The sequence below is a fragment of the Sturnira hondurensis genome, unplaced genomic scaffold (assembly GCF_014824575.4).
Source record: "Sturnira hondurensis isolate 20B ecotype Veracruz unplaced genomic scaffold, ASM1482457v3 Scaffold0013063, whole genome shotgun sequence".
Classification (NCBI taxonomy): Eukaryota; Metazoa; Chordata; class Mammalia; order Chiroptera; family Phyllostomidae; genus Sturnira; species Sturnira hondurensis.
Genome location: NW_028085694.1, coordinates 90671 through 113066, shown reverse-complemented (window position 1 = coordinate 113066; position 22396 = coordinate 90671). Strand labels below are relative to the sequence as shown.

Sequence of the window (22396 nt, the reverse complement as noted above, 5' to 3'; positions counted from 1 at the left end):
CGGTTATGGATAAACTAGAGTCGATGTTATCCATGCCACGCTGTTTTCAGAACACCCAAAGTGCAAAATCAACAGCAAAAAGGGCAATCGATAACCCGGGTTCAAATCCCTCACCCTAAAAGGCCAGTCATCTTGGTGCCATCCCTCTTCCAGAGGAAACTCCGTTAATCCCAGCGCTGCCCCTCTGCAGCCTCCCCTGAGGTCCGCCAGAGCCGGGATCTGGAACCCGGACCCGTGCGCAGGTCTGGGCATTTCCAGCTCAGGAGAGTCCGATTCCTTAAGGAAATCCAGACTGGCTCTTCCTTCCTGCCTCCGGCGCCCGACGCCCTCCTTCTGGCCTGGCTCCGCAGGGCACCACTCGCCCGGACGCTAGCTTCACTGCATACCGGAATTTCTCGCGGCCCACTTACCTCCTTCGCGCGACAACCCTGCTTCTAGAACTAGTTCCACCAGGGATCCAGGGCCTCGTGGGGCGGAATTCGGAGGTGGAGACGAAGCCTGGGCGGGGATGACGCAGGTGAATGGAGTACGAGTGCGGATTGGCTGAAGGCGGCCGGGACCGCGGACTGGATGGAACTGGACGGGAATGGGCTGGGAGGCGGTGAAAGATGCAGGGCCGGAGGGAGTACGGGGGTAGGGATGAAGGTGTACCTGGTTGCGGCCAAGGGCTAGCTTATGGGGTCTGTACTCGGGCTGTGAAGACTGGGCGGGGAGGGTAGAGGTTTTGGGCGGATTTAGGTCCGCGTGATTAAGGCGAGTCAAAGTGAAGGGGTGGGGCGGGACTTACATGTGGTTCGGGATTGGGTACAAAATTTCGACTCAGGCCACTGATTGGTTGTGTGTGACTGACTGGGCTGGGCAGGTTATTTGCGGAGGATTGATTGGGAAGAAAGGCAAGCTCCGAGGCCACCGGGTTTAGGCAAGTGGAGGATTGTAGTTAGAATAATGTTGCCGGGGAGAGGGCAAGGCTAGAGAGAGTGCAAAAAAGTTGTTTTTATCACCCGTGATAAGGATGAAGAAAAAAGGCAGAAATGAGTTTCATCAGAGAACTGAAAATGAAAGGAAGGTGTGAGACTGCCCAACTTACATAACACTTTAAAATGAAAAATGCAAATCGTCTAGGAGGAAAGGAATGCCGTGATTACTCCTTTGGGGAAGGCGTTGTTATCGAAAGGAGAGCTTCTGTTAAGAAAGGAGTTTTCATCCATCCTTGCAAAGGATAATAGTTCCAATTATTATGCTAAGTGAAATAAGACAGCCAGAGAAAGACGAACACCATATGATCTCACTTATATATGGAATCTGTTGAACCAAATAAAACCAGAGGCATGGATATGTGGAACAGCCTGACAGATTTCAGAGGGGAAGGCCGGGCGAGGACTCCAAGAAATTAGCCAAAGAACGTATATACGTAGCCCATGGATACAGACAACCATGTGGTGAAGGCCAGGGGGAGGGGGCCGCTGGAGAGGGACAAAGGAGGGGAAAACGGGGGAACATCTGTAACAGTGTAAATAATGGGAAAAAAGTTTCATAATTACATTTTCTTCCCCTCCTATTTTAAGAAGTTAAGAGGGTAGGTGGTGTGGGCCTGGCAGTACCATTGTTTTTCAGGCCTGGAGGAAAGAATAAAGATCATCTTTGGTTGAAGAAATATACTGTTCACCTAGCTTAAAGGAGGTTCAGAAGATGGTAAGTGAATGGAGAAATCATTGTGTGCACTACATAATGTACTCTTAGGTTTTGAGTTGTTGTGAGAGGCATTCATTACTCAATAATCCCCAGACAAAAAAAACACCAGGAACACACCTGTAGTCAGAAAGTTGGGTTTATTTGTCCTTGCAATGAGGGTGAACACACACCTTGGGCAAATGTGGGTCATTTTAATGACAGTATTAGAATGACTTATAGGATTTGGATGATTTGGGGGTGGGATTCAAGGAAACGAAGATTCAATCTGTTTTGGGTGCTGTCAAGATGTGGGGTACTTGTAAGATTGGGTATCATAATACAGCTTATGAGGAAGAAGGCAGGAGAATTGCAAGGCAAAATCTGTAATTGGTAAAAAAGCAACAGTTTTACCAGGTGGGAGAGGAGGAAGTTTAATATTTTTGCAGTTGCAGAGTGACCTTGTTTTTATCTGTGTTTAGGCAAGGTTATGAAGTGATCTTGGCTGTCGTCTCACTCCATCAGGATCACAGCGTGACCCTGTCCGATGCAGGGGTTGTATGAGGTTGTGTTTTACAGGGACACGCCATAGCTAGTTCCTAACAACACCAGCCATAAAGGTGCCATTCCCTTCCCAATGCCAGCTGCCACCTTTCTTTTTCTTACATTGAACAAAAATGACTTGAGTAGACAGGTGCTGAGGCTTCTGGGGAAAATGAGGCAGAGAAAGTGTGTCTTAAACCTTTGAGGAGGAGAAACGATAGAGATACACACTGACTTCAGAAGGTGATAAGTACTATAAAGAAGCAATGGGGGGTAAAAACAGCAGGTAGTTTGTATAGGATGATCAGGAAAGGCTTATTACTGTTTTTTTCCTGATATTTAAACCCAGAATTGAATGGTGAGGAATCAGGCCTACAAAGAATATTCTGGAAAGGGAAATGGCAGCTGAAAAGGCCCTTAGATCGGAGCAAACTTGGCATGTTTGAGGAATAAGAGAGACCAGTGTGTCTAAAACAGTGATGCAGAAGGAAGTGCTTCCAGATTAGGGTGGAGGGGAGGGCAGGGCTAGGTCTTGCAGAGTCTTGAAGACCACAGAAAGGAGTTTGGATTTTATGCTGAAGCAGCCATTGGAAAATCTTAGGCAGAGGAATAATGGGATCGTAATTCAAGTTAAAAACGATAGTCTAGCTGCCTTGGAGGTGAGATTTGTGGGTTGGCAAGAGTAGGAGTAAGAAGATCTGTTTGTTAGAGTGAGAGATGAGGCTGGTGGCTCAGGTGCTGGCAGTGGAGGGAAAGAGGGCTAAAAATCTCAACATTTTTACGGTGACATGCACTTATTTCCTTGATTTCAGCACTTCAGCTATCACCTGTACCTGGTGTCAACTGAAAGATAATAATTGACCAGGTGTTTTGTCACCAAAAAGGACTGAGTCTGAAAAAAGATTCAGGCCTGTACTCATTGGCCTGAATGCCAAGATGCAGGGGTATTTAAAAAAAGGGAAAGGAAGTTAAAGGCAGAGAAAGTTAGAACCATAGAGCTTTACTAGAAACATAGTTTTTCCTCTAGGGTTCTCACGTGTGTGGTTCTTCCCACTACAGGAGCGTGTGAGAACTACCTTAAGTTCTAGTTCTTCCCAGAGACCCCCTGCCTCCAACTGATGATGTTTGCTCAAAGTCCCAGTTTGTCTTTACCACCGCCTTCTCCCAAATTCAGACACTGTTTACCCTCTCCAGAGTCTACCAGTGAACTGCTGATCTGCTGAGGTGGAGATGGGCCTATCGGTGGGGCCACAGCAGACCAGGGGCGGAGATGCTTGTTTCTTAGAGAGGCCTTTAAATGATTCTCCTGGATATACTCCTGGGCCTTTGGAGAGTTCTGTGGGGGTGAACTGAGTTGGCTTTTTGGCTTTCTTCATGACCGGTCTAGGATTCAGCTTGTTTAAATCTGCTGTCAGGTATCACCTGCCCATTTGCTTTAGAAGTTCTATGATTTTGTTGCCACTGTGTTTTGCTTCTTGTTTTTTTTCTCATGGGACTTAAAAGAATCTCCTTACTGTTATACTAGTGGGACTTAAGTAGAGAGAGAATGTAAACATGTCTAATTTGCCATCTCTTGTTACTGGTTTACACACATGTTCGTTACATGACGGATTGACCAAATGCTGGGCATCTGCATGCTTTGTTCATGTGCTAAGCCTTGTGTTATCTCTATACTCATGTTGGTGTGTAACGGGAAATATAAGTGACTCCCTAGAATTAATAACTGGTAAATGTGTTTCCCTTATATCTTCTCCTGATTTCTATTCTGAATAAAAACAAAATACTATCTTTTTATCAGTAAGATAAAAGGCTTTATCTCATAGATAGATGAAAGCTTTTCCATTATGTCTTGTAAAATACTAAAGCTATTCTGAAATACAGCAGAGAGAGGACAGTGTAGGGTAGTGGGTAAGCCAAACCCTCTGGTTCGGATCCCAACTCCGCAGTTTTCTAGCTGAGTGACTTTGTGCCAGCTGCTTCGTTTATCTGTGCTGCAGTTTCCCCGGCTGTAAAATGTGGATACTAGAACCTTACTTATGCTGCTGTTAGTTGATTTCACAGACCTGGAAACACGTAGAGCTGTACTTGCTTCTTAGTAAGTGCTATAAAGTTGTTTTTTAAGAAAAAGGAAGAGAATCTTAAGGAGGGGGGCTGGTTATTCTCCAGTATTCAGTTTTCCCTTGTCCAGTAATAATAGAACCTCCAAACTTCATCAGAGCACACGGGCGTTTGGTAGAAAGACTACATTTCTAGCCTCCCTTGTAGCTTGGTCGGCCATAAGATCAAATTCTGGCCCATAGAACATAAGTGGAAGCTGGACATGCTGCATCCGGGAAATGTGTTAAAGGGTTAGAGTACGCCTTTATCAGTTCCCGGGTTTTCTGTGCTGTTGCAGACATGATGACCGTAGCCGCCTTGAACTGCGGGAAGAATCGGCAAACTGAAGATGGCAGAGCAGGAGCCTGAGCCCTAATGTCACGGAGCCACCGCTCCAGCCCTGGACTGTATTTACATGAGAGGGAAATCAGGTTGGTTTAACTTATTTGTATGGTTTTTTTGGATATGTGGTCATGGTATGGCTGTGATAGTTTAGTGACTCTTTTAGTTTGCTGAGCAAAGGCATCCCCCTTTACTTTTACAGGGGCCTTCCAGGCGACAGTAGACAAGTGACAGGGAGGAGATGAAGGTGGAAGATGTTGGCAATGCCTCGTCCTCTGGACATGCCTCTCAAGAGGTGGCTCTCACTTCTGGGTACTAAGGATGCAAGAATGAGGCAGGCAGGGCGTTTTTCCTTTATCTTATAACCTAGAGCTGTACTAAGAAATACCTGCCCTAGGAAAAAAAGGCGATTCAGTCTGGGTTTGACGTTCCCAAAGCCTTTCCCACATTACATTCCTGCTATAATTCTCTTTACACACACACACACACAAGTTAACTGTTAACTGTGTGAGATGATGGTTGTGGTAATCATGTTGATCTTGGAAGTCATTCCACAATGTATATGTGTATAAAATCAGCACATTGTACACTTTAAATATGTACAGTTACATTTGTCAAGAGTTATGTCCAGTTTTCAGCCCCATGTAGCTATTTTAAATACAAGATTTATGTGTGTATGTATTATTAAAGTAAATGCTTTCCAGTCAGATACTAATATCTGTACAACCACTAGTTTAAATATTTAAAAAATCATAAGAGAAATTGTATATTTACCCATAGAAAGGCTGCTCAGGGTGACTATGTATCTGTTTATCTTCGGGTCTGCCACCTGTTTGTCTATCCACATGCACATTTATATGCTGGATTTATAGCAGTCTAATTTTAGCACTGGTTACTTGAGTCACTTAAGAGAAATTTTTCATAGTTTTTGAACAATTTCTAAAAGGAAAATGAATTTTGATGTTACAAATCAAATTGGTAGAAAAAAATTACTCAAAACATCAGGTCCATGTATAGGATATAATAATAAAAATTGACCTTGTGGAAACTTTGGCGAGTATTGTGTCCTTCAAGACATGGACTGAGTGTGTGGCTTCTGACCAACAGTATCAGAAAATGTCACTATATAAGTGAGTATCACTCTGCTGGACCCTGGTGGGCATTGCTCTGCTGAGGAAGGTGTGAGGCTCCCTTTCTCAGTCTGGCTGTGCCCCTGGAGTTCCTGGTTTGCGTTCATGATGGAGCTCTTAAGCTTTTAGAGGCTCCTGCAGGTTCGATGCAGGTTCTCAGCTCCTGGAGGGTTTCAGTGGGGACTGCCCTTTGCTCCTTCAGCGTGTCGCAGTGTGCAATGCCCTTTGGCGCTGCCACTGGTCCGCACAATGTGCTTTATGTCAGGTGGATCCTCTGAGCAGTGGTGGGAATGTAAATCAACACCAGGTTCTCTAGGTTTGCAAAGAAGGGGTAATGATGAAATCATTTTTGGTGAGGGAAGGGGAGACTATTCTACTCTAAATAGTACAGAAATTTAAATAACTATAAAATTCTTGTAATGTTCAATAGAGTATTAAATCATCAAATGTTAAACTTTCAGGGAGAAGTATCAAGAATGGTGCTGGGATGATAAACCATTCATGTAAGATGTTCACTTGTATGTTTAAAAATATTTGTTTATGGTTTATCATGTGCTCTGAACCCTTCTGCCTGTGTCTGTGATGAACAAAATAGGTAATGTTCCTGCCCAGGTGGAGCTCAGAGTCCAGTGGGGGAGACAGGCAATGAATAAGAACAAACTCAGGTGATAAAATGTTGTGATAAAATACTGTGAAGAGAAATAAAACTATTGGCCACTAGATGGAGCTCATTGCTCTCTTCATTTCTTTCACTTACCAGTCCACTCTAATACAGAGGTGCCTTGAGCATGATACACTATCGAAGTTGTATTTTGGGCCAGGTGTTGGGTGCTCTCTCTCTTCCAGTCTCCCCCTCTCAACTTAATTTCTTTTCTTCTTCTTTTTTTTTACTGATTGACTGATAAGGGGAATATGGTTAAGACATACCAAGGAGGCCTCTGAGATATCTTGTGGCAAGGCGGGTAGATCAACTCCTTCCTAAATTAGAAATCTTCTCCCCTCAATTTCTTGGGAATTTAGTTTTCTGTACTTATTTGTTTAATCTCTGTATTCACCACAGAATATTTCCTTAAGAGAGGGACTACAACTATGTTCCCACTCCTTGGAAGAGTATGTGATAGACCCTCAATGAATATTTTTTGAATGAATGATCCTTACAGCCCAAACAATTAGGCTATAAGGTAGAGTCATCTAATTCTTTAGGGACTCCGTTTTGGAGTTAAGTGGGGAAAAATCTCCACAATAAAAACTGGGTAAGTTTGGCTGTCTTGTGTTCTATGAAATCCTGTCTGTCAAAGAACTCTCAGTGGGAAGGGTGGGATGTGCTTGTGTGTTTGTGTGCTTGTGTGTGTGCATGTGTATAGTAGGTATATTATGTGGCACTCTGAGTTCTGGGCCATATTTTTTCCTCTTTCTGTTTAGATAAAAGCCTGACACACACAATGTGTGTTTTAATATTTTTAGTGCTCAGTGGAACTTAATGAATATTGGGCACTTAATGAATATGCTTTGTCAGCGCTAACTCTTTAAAGAAGGTTCGTAAATCTTCTACAACGAGTAAAAGGAACATCATAAAAACTGCAAGGGAGTTGGAATCTAAGGAGATTCATGGGCTGTGTTTGATTCCATAACCCCTTGGTCTTAGAGTGGTTTCCACACAGAGATCCTGTGAATGTGTTGTTAGATTTCTTCCTTTTTCATTTTTAAAAAGTCCGCCATTGTAAGTGATATCATTTTTAAACTTTGGTTTCCAATTGGTCATTGCTTTTATGTAGAAATACAGTTAAGCCCGGGCTAGTGTAGCTCATTGGATTGAGCACGGGCCTGTGAATCAAAGGATAGCGGTTTGATTCCCAGTCAGGGCACATGCCTGGGTTGCAGGCCAGTTCCCAGTGGGGGACACACGAGAGGCAACCATATATTGATATTTCTCTCCTTCTCTCCTTCCCTTTCCCTCTAAAGGTAAAGAAATAAAATCTTTAAAAAAAAGAAATACAGTCGAAAATTGGTTTTTGTGTTACAACCTTGTCTTTTGTCTTACAACCTTGTTAAACTCACTTATTTATTCCAAGAGGTTTTATTTTTAATTTTTAGATTCCTGATATTTTCCTATATGGATAATAATAATGCCTGTGAATAAAGACAGCTTTATTTTATCATTTCTTTTTTTAAAAGACTTTATTTATTTATCTTTAGAGAGGAAGCGAAGGAGAGAAGAAGAGAAATATCAATGTGTGGTTGCCCCTCGTGAGTCCCCTGCTGGGAACTGGCCTGCAACCCAGGCATGTGCCCTGACTGGGAATCAAACCACGATCGTGTGGTTCGCAGGCCTGCGCTCAATCCACTGAACTACACCAGCCAGGGCTATTTTATCATTTCTGATATATATGCCTTTATTCCTTTTTCCCCCATATTGTACTAACCCTATTAGTATAATGTTTAATAGGACTGGAGAGACTAGATATACTTGCTTTGTTCCTGAGTTAAGGGCAAAGCATTCAATTTTTCCTCATTAAATATGTTAGGTGAAGGGTTTTTTTGTAGATTCCTTTTATCAACTTAAAGAGGTCACTTTTTCTTAAGTGTAGTGACATTTTTCCAAATTCTAAAACTGCTTGCGTTATGCCTTGTGGCAGACCCTGTCCAGCAGAGTCTGCCTGTTGTGGCTGACGACGAGAATCAGTGCACAGGGGACAACAATCCTGTGTGGAAAAAGGGAACAGGCACGACTACTCTCTCAAGGGGACAGTGCCTATGGGTGCCTTGGCCACTCCCTCAAGAGGGGAGTGCCCCGACCCCTGCCTAGACAGGCTTTTATTGTTTTCCTGGGGTCTTACATCATAGAAAGATTATCTATCACATAGAACATTATTGTCTCCATTTTCAGTACAATCAAGGAAATGAAAATAACATGCAGAGGGGAATGGCGATGAGCTAATTAGCTCTGTCCTTGGGAAAATTTATACAGGCTTTGGATATTACCTTGAAGATAGACAGTACACATTTGTTGTTTTAGACCAGGGTGATGGAGTTTAGCAAGAGCAAGCCATAACAGTCTGTATGCATTTTCTAGGCCTGATTCCCACAGGAAAACTTGGTTTGAAGATCTGGCTCCTGCCCACCACTTCGCATCTGTAGGTTTTCCATACAGAGCTGAGTCACATTTGCCAGGCCAAGACAATCTGGTTCCCTACAATGCCTTTGCCAGAGAGTAAACAGGAAACCTCTATTCCTTAAGTTCTTAGCTTAAGATACATTTGTTCCTTCTTCTCATGTTATTCCGGAGATTCTCTACTTCTTTACGAAGTTGTTCACTCTCCTGTTTGAATCCTTCCTGCAGTAACCGGGCTTGTTCCTAAAAAGGACAAATCGTGAATAAAGTGTAGCAGCAAGCAAATCCCTAACTTCTTTCTATTTTTCACATTCATAGATTTTTTTAGTATTTAATTTCTTCTTGAACTTTTCTCCATTAATTTTTATTGTACTTTCTCTTGGGCATCCCAGCCTCGTGGCTATTTTTCCTGAGCCTCCTTTAGCTGAGAAAGATTTTTGGCTTTTACTTTCTGATATATCGATAAGCTTAAATCTCAAGTCTTGGTCTTTTATCCCATTAATTCTATACAGCATTTGTAGGCAATCTTAATCATATGTTTGTTTTCAAATCTTCCCTGTGCATTATATACTTTTATACACACACACACACAGGGACTCTTATATACACACATGTAACATACACATAAATTCTCAAAATCACATGAACAAGTATAAAGGACACATGGACAGTAACTAAGGGTGGGGGGCGTAAAGGGGAGGGAGGGGGGGAGCATGGGGTGGGGGGCAGGCAGGGTTGGGAATATAAGACAGAAACCTGTACTTGAACAAGAATTAAATAGAAAAATTATATTAAAAAAATAAATAAATTCTCAAAATCAAATGAAGTGTTTGAATTTTAGGTCAGTGAATTGGATTTAGGCCTTACAGATTGGGGGCAAAGGTAGCAGAATATAAAAAAGGGAATCCAGGCCAGAAACTGACCATGTGGGGTTTCTGCATGTCGCTCACTGCACAGACTGGGAATAGGGCAGAGGAAACAGGAGTGGCGGACTGATGCTGGGGTGAGAGTTAAGGAGTCTTTCTGCTCACAGGTTCTCTTAGAACTAAAGTCGTACCACATGTGACAGAAAAACAGTCATTGTGGATTCCTTTGAATGGTGAAGGTGATTCGAGTATCTTACCAAGCTGTGTGACCCTATAAAAGTTATTTACTCTTTTCTGAACCCCTATTTGTTCTGCTAAGTCATGAAACATAGTCCTTGCTTCGTATAATATTAAGCAAAAGATACAGATAAGACATTTTTTATAATGCCTAGCAGATAATAGCTACCACTGATTGAAGACTATACTGATAAATGAGTAGATGTGATATAAATTCAAATACAATTTTTAATAACCAGACATAGGCAGGGCTAGGACAGGCAGACAGACAGGGGTTGAAACATGTAAGTGGGTAAGAAAGGTTCTTCAGGGCTTCATGGTCTAACAGCCCCACAGAGGGCTCAGGGAGAGTGCAGGGAACACAAGAAGAGAAACCTCAAGGTGATGCAATTCAATACCTGAAGTTTAAGAGCGAGATCTCTCTCTCGTTCTGCCACTAACTGGGCCCTCTCCTTCTCTATCTTCTCAGTCAGTTGTTTCACATGTTCCTGATAACTCTTTTCTCTCTGCTCCATCATCTTCTGATTCTGTGTCTGCATCTCCTCCAACATTTTTTTGGCAGCCTCTGCAGACTCAGCTTTCATACGTTGCTCTGTCAGGAGGAAAGGAAGAAGAAAAGCTCATCTGCGACCACATTGCTTTTTTTTTCTCTACACTTACCTGTTGCTGTTGCTCCTGGCTGCCATCTGCCCTAGTCAGAGCTCCCTTCAGCTAGTGAGAGGCATCTTTGCTCATTTTGCTGCTGTTTAAGGATCCCAGGTTCATCCAGCAAAATTATTTGAAATTTTAAAAGCTTTTGAGGCAATCTGGTCTTTTGCTCCTCACCTTCAATATCCTTTTCCTTCTCTGTGAGAGTCTGGTCTGTCTGTAGAATTGCTTCAGTCACAGCCTCCTTGGACTCCAAGTATGTCTGAAGAATTTCTTCACTCTAAGACCCAGAGAAGATGGAGCTAGTAACAGGAAATATCTGTAAGTGCCTATTCCTATTTGCCTACCATCTTTTCCTCTGGAAATTGCTTCCCTTGGTCCTGATGTGTCTGGTGGTCAAGATGCATATGCTCCAGGTCATCCAAGCATTGCACTCTACAAAGCAGATTCCTTTTAAGAGACTGATAAATGTGGATGGAGAGTCTCTGTTCTTTGAGTGAGGACTCTAATTTTGGAGCTGTTGGTGCTGTGGTCCAGTATGGGGTGAGCTTGCTAGGAAATGAACCCACCGTGGAGAACGCAGATCTAAGGAAAAGAGGTGGAGGGGGAATGGAGAGAGGGAAGTGTGAGGTTTCAAGGAGCAACAGACAGGTAGATAAGTGTTGGTTACCTGTATTCCCTTCCTGGGCTCCTGAAGGTATTTTTTCTTTAGCTCCTGCATCTTCTGGATAAAAAGACGATATCCTCCTGGTTTAGAATAAATCCCCTGTTTTATATCTTCTTCCAGAGGATTGAAGATATCCTTAAGTAAAACTGAGCAACGATCTGATGATGCTTTCATATTCTGTTTACAAAAGTCTTCTTGCTTTTTTTCTAGCTCGGTCTTTAATGTGAAAGTAGGAAGTAAAAATTATGGAGAGAAAATGTTAGCTTGACCTCAGAACTTTTGGAAAAGCTTCTCAAAAAACAAAGTCCGTGCGCCTATATAAACTCACAGGACCACATCCTTCCTCCTGACCCTGTGTTTCTAGTGAAGTCCCTTTCCACTTGGAGGTAAAGTTTATGGCAGAGATTGCTATCCTTATGTTAGCATTTATGCTTTGTATCTGCTGATCATCATGGGCTATGGCCTTTTGCACTGCAGCCGCATTCTTGATCTGGGCCAAGGCCAGGACCGCATTCTCCATGCAGGGCAAATTCCCACAGCTGATGGCATTGACATAGGTCAGCACTAGGCTCTGTAGTCCTACAAATACACCTTCAGAAATAAACTTCTGCTTTTCAAATTGGACCAATGATTGCATATGGAATAAATGTGGCTCAATATAAGCCTGCTTAAGATAACTAAGACTACACATTCCTTTGCTTTTGGCTATAACATTAAATCAGTCTGATATCAGCAAGTATGTAATTTGATTAGGAGCTCTGATCATTACCTATGTGCACTTAATTAAATTAGAGAAAGAATATCAGTTTTTGAATGAAAAAAGTTTCAAGACTTTGAGTCAATCATAGTAAAATTGGTTCTTATAATAATAATAGTGGTTCTTATCATTTTAAAGTCTAGTAAAAATTCCTTCTCATAACAAATACCCATTTTATGTTCTAGTTATATTTCACTTTCTGAGACCCTAATTCATATAAACACAAGAAAAAAATTACCGCTAATTCCTTTTGGAATAAATGGTCCACATCCTTGAATGAGTTCTTGATGAAGACTTCGATGGCCTCTTTCTCAATGGCACTGTGCAGGTCCAGCAGCTCCTGGAGGGTTTCTGTGGGCAGCTGCACCTTCTGGGCCATCTGCTGGTCATAGTGGGCAATGGCCTTTTTCACTGCAGCTGAGTTCTCTATCTGCGCCAAGGCCAGGACTGCGTTCTCCATGCAGGGCAGATCCCCACTGCCGATGGCATTGATGTAGGTCAGCACCAGGTTCTCCAGGCCTGCAAAAGAGAACAAATGATAACGGCTGTAGTTGGGGTGAGGAAACAGTCTCTTCTGTGTCAATCTGATGATACTCTTTTGCCACTCATTTGCCTCACAGCATCAGTGTCCTCAGCCTCACCTGGAAGCTGGCTAGAAATGCCCACTCTCAGCCTCTGTCCCAGATCAGCTGAATTAGACCCTCCTCCGGCAAGATCGCTGTGTGATGTGAACACGTATCAAAGGGTGAGAACTTCTGTTCTGGATACTATAGACCTGTGTTTATTAAGTATATGGGATTTATTGCCAAGCCCCATTAGGACAGGAAATGTCTCTCATTTATGTCTCTATCATCAGTCCTGGCCATGGCAAGCAATTGTGAAATCATTATTTGTGAAACCATGAAAAAGGAGTCCTTCATGTTATTTACTCTAACAGAACACTGTCCAAGAGAACTTTCTGTGATGATGGGTGTGTTCTATACATGCTGTCCGATAGTGTAGGCACTAGCCCTTTGTAGGTATGAGCCCTTGAAATATAGCTGTGTAATCAGAACTTTTAATTTTTCTTTAATTTTAATTAATCTACATTTAAATTTAGGTAGCCACACTTGTCCAATAGCTACCTTAGTGGATTGTACAGGCCCAGTTTACTAGGCAATAAAGCGATTTTAAGCAATAGAGCTTTTTTCTTTGTCCTTTCCTATCTTTCCTCACCCAAGAAATTTGACTAATAAAATCTATTAGAAATGTGGTGCCATCTAGAATGTACCACAGATGTAGTAGTAGATTTGCACTTTTCATAGCTGATGCTAGGTGGATGTTATTTCACCTCCCTTTAGTCCTAACAGTGAGAGTGAAGACTGGGAAGAGGACTCACGAGGTCCGTTGACCTTGATGTCTCCTGGAAGCGTTTTGACTTTGGAACTGTGGAAGATGTAGGAGCAGAAGTCTGTAACTTGTTGCACGAATTCGGAGTCCAGCTCATCATCATGTAGCGTCTCAAGCTGGTCTAGCTTCTTCCGGTGAGTGGGCCTGTCAAAGATAAAGCATTTCTTCTTTGGGAAGAACTTCCGGATGCAGAGTCGAGGAAGATTAAAATTTGTATCCTTTTGACTGGTAACTGGAAAAAGACAAAAAGGACTTTGCTTAATATAGGGGCTTGGAAACTTTTTCTATAAAGGACCAAAGAGTAAATATATTAAGCTTTGAAGGTCAGAAGGTCTGTTTTCCAAGTATTTAATTTGGCTATTAGAGCATGAAAGCAGCCATAGACAATGTACAAGTGAATGGGCAGAGCATTAGTCCAATAAAACTTATTTATGAGATAGCTGGCAGGCTGTATTGTCCATCATTTGCCTGTGGCCACAGTTTGCCAATCACTGGACTAGTTCACTGTTTATGCTTTAATCTGTTTCCTCTTTTTAAGTATATTTTTCTGATTATGCTATTACAGTTGTTCCATTTTTTACTCCCCTTTATCCCCCTCTGCCCTGCACCCCCTCCTTCCAGCATCCCCCCCCGCCTTAGTTTATGTCCATGGGTCATCCATATAAGTTCTTTGGCTTCTCCATTTTCTATACTGTTCTTAACTTCCCCCTGTCTATTTTGTGCCTACCATTTATGCTTCTTATTCTCTGTACCTTTTGCTCCCATTCTTTCCCCTCCCATTCCCTGCTGATAACCCTCCATGGGTTCTCCATTTCTGATTCTGTTCCTGTTCTAGTTGTTTGCTTAGTTTGTTTTTATTTTTAGGTGCAATTGTTTATAGTTGTGAGTTTGAGGTCATTTTACTGTTCATAGTTTTAATCTTCTTTTTCTTAAATAAGTCCCTTTAACATTTCTTATAATAAGGGGTTGGTAATGATGAACTCCCTTAATGTGACCTTATCTGAGAAGCACTTTATCTGCCCTTCCATTCAAATAATTGCTTTGATGGATAGAATAATCTAAGTTATAGGCCCTTGCTTTTCATGACTTTGAGGACGTCTTTCCAGCCCCTTCTTGCCTGGAAGATTCCTTTTGAGAAATCAGCTGATAGTTTTATGTAAACTCCTTTGTAGGTAACTGTCTCCATTTCTCTTGCTGCTTTTACGGTTCTCTCCTTATCTTCAATCTTGGATAGTTTAATTGTGATGTGTCTTGGTGTGTTTCTCCTTGGATCCAACTTCTTTTGGACTCTCTGAGCTTCCTGGACTTGCATTTCTAGTTCTGTCACCAAATTGGGAAAGTTTTGCTTCATTAATTTTTTTTAAAAGTTTTCAATTTCTTGTTCTTCCTCTTCTCTTTCTGGCACTCCTGTGATTCAGATGTTGAAATGTTTGAAGTTGTCCCAGAGGTTCCAAAGCATGTCCTCATTTTTTTGAATTTTGTTTCTTCATTCTATTCTGGTTGAATGTTTATTTCTTCCTTCTGCTCCAAATCATTGATTTGAGTCCAGTTTCCTTCCTTTCACTGTTGATTCCCTGTATATTTTGCTTTATTTCACTTAGTATAGCCTATACTTCTTCCTTTATTTTGTGGCTGTACTCAATCATTTCTGTGAGCATCCTGATTACCAGTGTTTTGAACTCTGCGTCTAATAGGTTGGCTGTCTCCTCATCGCTCAGTTGTTTTTCTGGAGTTTTGATCTGTTCTTTCATTTGGGCTGTATTTCTTTGTCTCTGTGCACCTGTTACATTGTAAGGGACAAAACCTTAGGTATTCACCAGGGCCAGGCAACCCCCTTCGCTGCATTGTGGCTGTCTCTGGGGAAGGGATCGGAGAGGGAACAATGTTACTTGCTTGGCTCTCACCCCACTTTCAGTCACTTCCTTTGCTTTCCACAAACAGATTGGGCCCTTTCAGGTGCTGATTTCTGGAAGGGTGGGCTTGTGTACATTCTAGGATCCTGTGGGCCCCTCAAATGGACTTTCCTGTGAGATTGACAGTTTCTCCCACCATTGCAACACCCATAGGTTTTTACAGCCAGAGGTCTTGAGGCTTTAGTTTCCTGCCCTGGAACCCTGGGTTGTGTGGTCTGTCTCCCTCCCGAGTTGTTCCTCCCGGCTTAGCCACATATATACATGGGATGTCTGGGTCTGCCAGCTGCTGCCTTGCTGCTGTCCTCTCTGCTGGGTGCCCGTCTCTGCCCCTCCTACCCATCTGGGTGAATGTGTCTTTAACTCCTTGGTTGTCGGACTTCCATACAGTTCAATTTTCTGGCAGTTCTGGTTGTTTTCTGTTTTTACATTGTTTTTTATCCTTCTTTTGGTTGTTTGAGGAAGTAAAGTGTATTTATACCTCCATCCTGGCCAGAAGCCTAATCTATTTTCTTTAAATAAATGCTCACTGTTCTTCATATTCATTGGTTAATTACAGCATTACAAGCTCTAAGCAGGGAGATAAAATTAATTTTATCACAGCACAGAGAGAGCTGAAATAAAGAGAAACTTGTTCTTAGAAGAGGAAAGAGTCAATTCAGTGTCAAATCAACTAATTCAGATATTAAATAGGCAAGCATTAATTTCAGTAATATCCAGCTGAGAAAAAGTAGAAAATTATAAATACTGGAAAACTAAGTAGAAAAAATTTTTTAAAAGTGATAGTTTCTAATATCTTGTCATTCCCAATAACCAATTCTAAGTCCCCTTTACCTTTCTTAAGTTTCAATGAATTCTCCAGGTACTCATCTGCTGTGATGGGTTGTCCATTTGCTTCCAAGCTTAGGGAAAAATCCCTCAGTGTCCACACAAAATCTGGAAAGAAGCTCACAAAATCAGCAGAATTCTCAGCCTCATTTGCATCAGCTGAAGATTTTGCCTGTATTCGATCTGTCAGCTCTGTCACGTAGCTGAGTAGCAAACTAAGGAAAACTGGTATAAAAGAATATTGCCACTCATCCCATATTAGTCCCACATATTCAAAACTTTTGTTTCTAACTCAAGAGTCAATTCTTCAGTAGGCACATAGGATCTTTCTTTTGCACTTGAGTTATTTCTTTATATGTTCTCTTTTTGTGCATGATTCACTAGGATTCACATTTAGGTAGCTTGTTTTTAACAGGTCTCCTTCTGATTTTGATGCTGTTCTTAACCACAAAAAGGATACTGCAGCTGGTCCATGGCCTGCTGGTTGATGGTCCCCATGCTGTTGTAGACAAAGGTGCTGCTCAGCAGTATTGCCAGGGCAAAGATCCAGGAGTCATTCTGGTTGTCACCCTAGAAATCAGAACACATTTGGGCCAGGATTATGTTTCATTCTCCTGGCACTTTCCAGATCAGCAGTAGTAAAAAGATGCTCATTTAATGAGTGTGTATGTGTGTGTGTGTGTGTGTGTTTAGATTGATGACCTGTAAGAGAAAACCAAATCCAAATGAAAATGACTGTTAATTGGACTTGGACTTTGAATACTTTTCTGATTACTGTTGTTGGTTTACACTGATTTTCACTAGGTCCTCTTATGATCATTGGCAGATAATTGCAAAATAATAGTCAAGGTTGATAGGTGCTCTAGGCCTTAAGTATAATTTTATTGAATTTTCTCTATTTTACAGCAGAATACACATATAATAGCAATAACACTTATAGCTGTTTTATTGAGGAATTATTATGTACCTAACACTTCCCATTCTTATTAAATATTCACATATTCCAAACAATGTTATGAGGCAGATATAGATTATTTACATCTGTTTTATGGATAAGAAAGCTGAGGTTAAGAGGTAAAATACTGTAATTCATTAGGGCAACTGTGTTAATGGCAGACTTTAAGTTTAAACAGTATAGGACTTCTGAACATAAATCTTTAACTAAAGCTCTCTGCAGGATAAGACTCATGGCATTGATTTTTTTGATACTGCCTTTATACATATGGATTAACTGGCTTAGCTTATAGCTTGTTGTTAATAACTAGACCACTGTCTATTGACAACTATGTGCTTCTTCTGGGATTCCGCCTTATGAATATTTTTCTGACCCATGATTGCAAAACTTGGTCTCATAAAACATAAACAGAAATGAAAAAAAACATATTTTGGTTCAGTGCAAACTCATATTTGAATAAAAGTTAAATAGTGTAGAGGATATCCAAAGATGAGAGGCTTGTCCCCAAACTGAATCTTTAATACTTACCTTCTCTACATCTCCCAGGCCCTCAGTGTCCAGCAGAACGAGGGTGTGGTCTGCCTTCTCAGGATGAGGCACACACCACACCCAGATTCCCTTGGTGTGAGACTGCACCGTGGAGCCCAGAGAGAAGCCTGCCGGCCGGAGAGGAAACAAGATGGAGGAGAGTTTTAATAGCAGATGTGTGTTGAAATTGGGATGAAAGTTAACATATTCAAGGCAAGGAGAGAGAAGTAAGATCACAACCATTATTAATCTGAATCTTACTTATAATTAAAGAAATAGGGGAATTTGAATATCCAATATATGAAAACATTCAACACCTTTTTATAATTAAAAAACAAACAAACCCAGGACTGGAAGGAAACTAATTCAACATAGTAAAGGCCATGTATGAAGAATGTTCAGCCAACATCGCACTCAATGGTGAAATGCAGAAAGCTTTCCTTTTATAAAAATTAACCAAAGCAGTTCAAAGAGCTACATGTAAGAGCCAAAACTATAAAACTCCTAGAAGAAAAAATACGGAAAAAGTTTCATGATATTGTATTTGCCAATGATGTCGTGGATATGACAGCAAAAGCGTAAACAACAAGAGAAAGTAGGTAAGCTGGACTTCAGAATTAAAACTTCTGTGGATCAACAGAGTTTAATAGGTATCCTATAGAACGAGGAAAAATGTTTCTTACTCATGAATCTGTTCAGGGATTGATATTGAGAATACACAAGTAAGCAAAATATAACCAGAAACATTGAATCAAAGAACAAACTGACAGTTACCAGAGGGGAGTGGTAAGAGGGATAATGGGGGAAAATAGGGGAAGGTCCACCAAGAAACACGTATGAAGGACACATGACAAAGACAGAGTGGGTAGGTTTGAGGGTGAGAATCGGGGATGGGTGGGGCTGGGGCTGAGGTGGGGTGAAAATGGAGACAACTGTACTTAAACAACATTTAAAAAAGAATAATAACAATACTAAGTTAAAAAAAGAAATCTTAAAGTGCAACCCCAGAAAACAAACAACCCAATTAAAATTTTTTGCAATTAAAAATGAGCAAAGGACTTGAATAAAGATTCCTCAAAAGAAAATATACAAATAATCAATGAACACATAAAAAGTTGATTAACACCACTAGCCATTAGGGAAATTCAAATCAAAACCACAGTGAGATACTATTTCACACCCATTAGAATGACCAATACCAAAAAGCAAAATAACAGGTATTGGCCAAAATGTGGAGAAATTAGAATTCTGTGCATTTCTGGGAGAAGTATAAAATGCTGTAATTGCCAGGGAAAATGATATGGTGATTTCCTTTAAAAATTAAAGCATATACTTCTAGGAAAGGAATAAAAGTTTGTGCTTTTAAAAAGAGAAATTAAGACAAAGTAAGAAGAGACAGTGAGTTGACTCTTTCAGATTCAGATAAGAGCAGAACTATAGATTGAAAGTTAGTTTTCAGTATTCCTCCCATCTCCAATTTTCTCTCCTTGCAACGCCATACTCAGTGCTGAGAGTGTGTGTGGACAGAAGGGATCTGGCAGAGCTTTGTTGAGGCCCCTCACCTTTTTTCTTCCCAGCCAGCTTGTTCATCAGGTAGGATTTGCCTGTGCGGTAGAGGCCCACAATGGCCACCACGACAAGAGGCTGGGTGATGGCAGACAGGATCTTCAAAGCTTCCGGATTAACTGCTAGTGTCCCGTTAGTGTTCTCAATGAGGCACACGGGGCCTGGCATGTGGGTCTCTGAGGCCATGTCCAGGGTGCAGTTTTGTCTGCAAGAGAGGAGATGGGTTGCATTAGAATTTCCAGTCTCAGTAGATGAAGATCTTTCAGCAGGTTATTTTGCATTCGGAAAGTGGAGTCAGAATTCCCCAATATGGCCAAAAATTTTGTGTTAGTAGTGAGATAGAGGAGAGGAAGATCTGCATTATTTTAGAAACTTACAGAAATGTAATCGAAGTAGCCCACTAAAAAATATTGGTACGACAGTGACATCGACGTTGAAGCACTTTGTTAACAAAATCTTTAATTTTCTATAGAAAGCTTTCCTTTTGGATTTTCATTAAAATTTTTACGCTAGACATTAAATGTAAAGTAGAGTAGGGTTTAGAATGTATTTTGCATCCTGGCTATAAGTAAGCAGTTCAATATTAATGTATTTATGCATTAATTCTATTATGAAGACTTGTGAATAAAGGTTTTATCATTTGATATATAGTCTTTGGATAATTTTCACAGATTTTAAATGTGTGTTTTTTCTATTATTTGTATTTATTTCTTCTGAAATGAGGGCTTGTAGAACTTTTTGCACTGCTATTCCAGAAGTGGAACCAATATGACTTAACGTTTGCACATTTTATAAAAATGTATGACCATATGAAACACGTGACTACAGACCTTCCCAAAGCCTAGGTGTGGGCTTGTGTAAGCAAGAGGTCCTGCTAGCTCAACATCATTAGCTTCACAATAAGCCTCCAACTAAGTGTTGCTAAAAACCATGTTTCTGTATCCGTGTGTGTGCGCGTGTGTGTAAGGGAACTAAAGACTATTACATATAGGTTAAAAGATCAGGCAGCAGATCAGGAGAGCTGGAGAGGAGGTTGTTCAATGAAAATATACTTTCACCCATACACTTCTGGTTTTCCTGTTTTCCCATTTGGTGTGAGAGGAGGAGAAACAGGAAGAGGAGAGGAGGCGGAACGGGAGAGGGGCTGGATGGGGAGAGAAAAGGGAGGAAGGAGAGGAAAGAAGAGAGACAGCTGTTGGACAGGTAGGTGACCAGTGACGCTCCAGCCACGCCCAGGAATTCAGAGGCAGAGTTTCTGGAAAGCAAGAACAAAATTGCTTGAGAGCACAGAGGGGTCAGGTGAACCAAATGTTGGCTTCAGTGATGACCACAGCAGATTTTTTAAAGAGAAAACCTCTTAGTAAAGTAGTGGGGCCAAATTCTACTTGTAAGGGGTAAAAAGGTAGTTGGCACTAAGAAATTGAATTTAGTGAACTTGAAGTGTTTTTATTTTCTTTAAGTTTATTTTTCAATTACCGTTGACATTCAGTGTTCTATTAGTTTCAGATGTACAGCATAGTGGTTAGAAATTTATATAACTTAAGAAGTGATCCCCCCGATAGGTCGAGTACCCACCTGGCAGCATTCACAACTGTACAGTATTATTGACTATGTCCCCTGTGCTGTACTTTACATCCCTGTGACTGTTCTGTAACTGCTGATTCGTACTTCTTAATCCTTTCTCCTTTTTCGCCCATCCCCCATCCCATCTGGCACCCAGAACCTGGGTTACATCTAAGATGAGTAATCTACTTTTAAACAAAGCTCATACATATGATTCAAAAATATGGTGTTTTTGTGAATCTTCATCTTTTATTCTGGGTTTCAGGGTTTTCTTTTTCTTTTGTCTTTAAGTGTCAGGTAGCTGTTTGACACTGCATGTCATTTACTCTTCTTTCTTTCTCATGAAAATAACATACTTGTAGCCCTTTCAGTGACTTAGCTGCAGTGTAATCAGAACTGAGCAGGTTTGTCAAAGACATTGGTAAATTAACTGTGTCCTCAGCCAACACAGACGGTGTTGGCAAAGAGAAAGACGATCCTAATGCACTTCAGACTGTTTAGCCTCATGTCTGCTGGTGCCTAATCCCACACCATCCCAGAGGGGACGCTCAGGGACGTGCCGCCACCTGATATCGCCAGGAATTCTCCTGACCTCATGTCCCATGTTGGCCTCAGTGGAAGCCTATCTTCATGCTGGCCTTTTTTTAGAAAACAACCCGGCCCTTGTAAATCCCTTCCCATCCCTGCCCCGACCTTATCCTGGGCTCCCTTTCTCAGACTACAGGTCCTTTAGGGCTGGAGAGAAAGCTGCTTTAATGAGAAAGTAAAGTTCTTACCTGTTTTTGCTCCTCTGTTTAGGTTGGAGTGGTTTCTGTCACTTGTCTGTCTTTCACTGGATGGTTGGACTTTCAAGTGACCCGTCTGGTGTCATGAGGCTTTCTGGATTTCCTAAAGACCGTGAATTTTAAGTGAAGGATTTAGAGTAATGTGAAACTGAAAGCACTGAGTACAGAGCTGTGACTTGGCAAACAAGGAACTTCCCAAAGCTGCACAGATGGGAGGGTGCATGGGTTTCACACGATTTCTCAACTAGTTCATTTTGACAATAAACTCCACTCTTTTTGGTGGGTAAGGTGTGGCTTCCCCTTTCCTCGTCTTTTAATCAGGGTAAGCTAGGTTACTGGGAGGGGCAGGCCAAATCCCCTCAGACACTGAGTTGCAGAGACTAAATTCCTGGCTTGAATGACCAGGGGCTGGGGCCTCCCATTCCCCACCCAGCCCCCCACACAGAGTGAAGGCTGTGTCTGATGCAGAGCAGGCTGAGGTCGCCTGGTCTGGCCACCCTTCTGTGGCTCACTTGTAGGATGGAGCTTCACACTGGGTGAGAAAGTGGGGAAGACCAGAGGAGAGGAGCAGTGGTTCAGAGACTTTTGTCGGGGGAGAGAGGCAGTCCATAAACACAGAGATTGGCTTCAGGGTGTGGGGCTTGGAGAAACTTTATTTCTAGCAAATTGACCTTACAAAAAATGCAAAAACATGTTTTCAGGAGGGAAGCAAGTGATCCCAGATGGCAATACAAAATCATCTAGGAAAACAAAGAACACCAGTTAGGGAATTATTTAATTATAAAAGATAGTATTGTTAGGGTGG

At 41.5% G+C, this 22396-nt stretch overlaps 2 protein-coding genes and 1 long non-coding RNA gene across 7 annotated transcripts in view; 1 reads left to right on the top strand and 2 right to left on the bottom strand.

Moving 5' to 3' along the window:
- KYAT3 (kynurenine aminotransferase 3) overlaps positions 1 to 12713 on the bottom strand; it is a 70848-nt gene extending 58135 nt beyond the window's left edge. The window contains exons 1-2 of one of the 3 annotated variants that reach the window (XM_037060910.1): positions 12709 to 12713; positions 411 to 464 (exon numbers count right to left, since the gene is read on the bottom strand). Coding sequence is in view for 1 of the 3 variants with exons in the window: in XM_037060909.1 (XP_036916804.1) it covers positions 115 to 131 (17 nt within the window). In the remaining 2 variants the exon portion in view is untranslated. Of the gene's footprint in view, positions 1 to 114; positions 225 to 410; positions 465 to 12708 lie in introns of those variants that run through there. The other 2 variants (XM_037060912.1, XM_037060909.1) reach the window with 2 other exon arrangements.
- On the top strand, positions 431 to 17780 carry LOC118997334 (uncharacterized). 2 transcript variants are annotated; one of them, XR_005068648.1, is made up of 3 exons: positions 431 to 517; positions 4607 to 4739; positions 17696 to 17780. It is a non-coding gene; the product is annotated as an uncharacterized LOC118997334 (long non-coding RNA). The 2 variants fall into 2 exon arrangements; XR_005068649.1 differs by lacking the exon at positions 17696 to 17780 and adding an exon at positions 4853 to 5114.
- On the bottom strand, positions 1811 to 22218 carry LOC118997331 (guanylate-binding protein 1-like). Of its 2 annotated transcripts, none has more exons than XM_037060907.1 (12): positions 21583 to 22217; positions 19240 to 19448; positions 17678 to 17805; positions 16655 to 16764; positions 16201 to 16397; positions 13446 to 13688; positions 12306 to 12586; positions 11314 to 11526; positions 10821 to 10923; positions 10394 to 10587; positions 9018 to 9135; positions 1811 to 2374 (listed from the first exon to the last, which is right to left on the bottom strand). In XM_037060907.1, the coding sequence occupies exons 2-11, from the start codon at positions 19427 to 19429 to the stop codon at positions 9022 to 9024; spliced, it is 1773 nt and encodes a 590-aa protein (XP_036916802.1). In that variant the 5' UTR covers positions 19430 to 19448; positions 21583 to 22217; the 3' UTR covers positions 1811 to 2374; positions 9018 to 9021. The 2 variants fall into 2 exon arrangements, with proteins under 2 accessions (XP_036916802.1, XP_036916803.1); XM_037060908.1 differs by lacking the exon at positions 1811 to 2374 and adding an exon at positions 8314 to 8406 and having other exon boundaries at positions 8980 to 9135; positions 21583 to 22218.
- Positions 22219 to 22396: the final 178 nt, after the last annotated feature.

Bases quoted from the DNA above. Each gene is read 5' to 3' on its own strand.
- LOC118997331 (XM_037060908.1), bottom strand. From the start codon at position 19,429: ATGGCCTCAGAGACCCACATGCCAGGCCCCGTGTGCCTCATTGAGAAC. The intron at 16,765-17,677 runs GTAAGTATTAAA...TCTGATTTCTAG, and splicing joins GCCTGGGAGATGTAGAGAAG to GGTGACAACCAGAATGACTC. The intron at 12,587-13,445 runs GTGAGTCCTCTT...TCTCTTTTGCAG, and splicing joins CATCAAGGTCAACGGACCTC to GCCTGGAGAACCTGGTGCTG.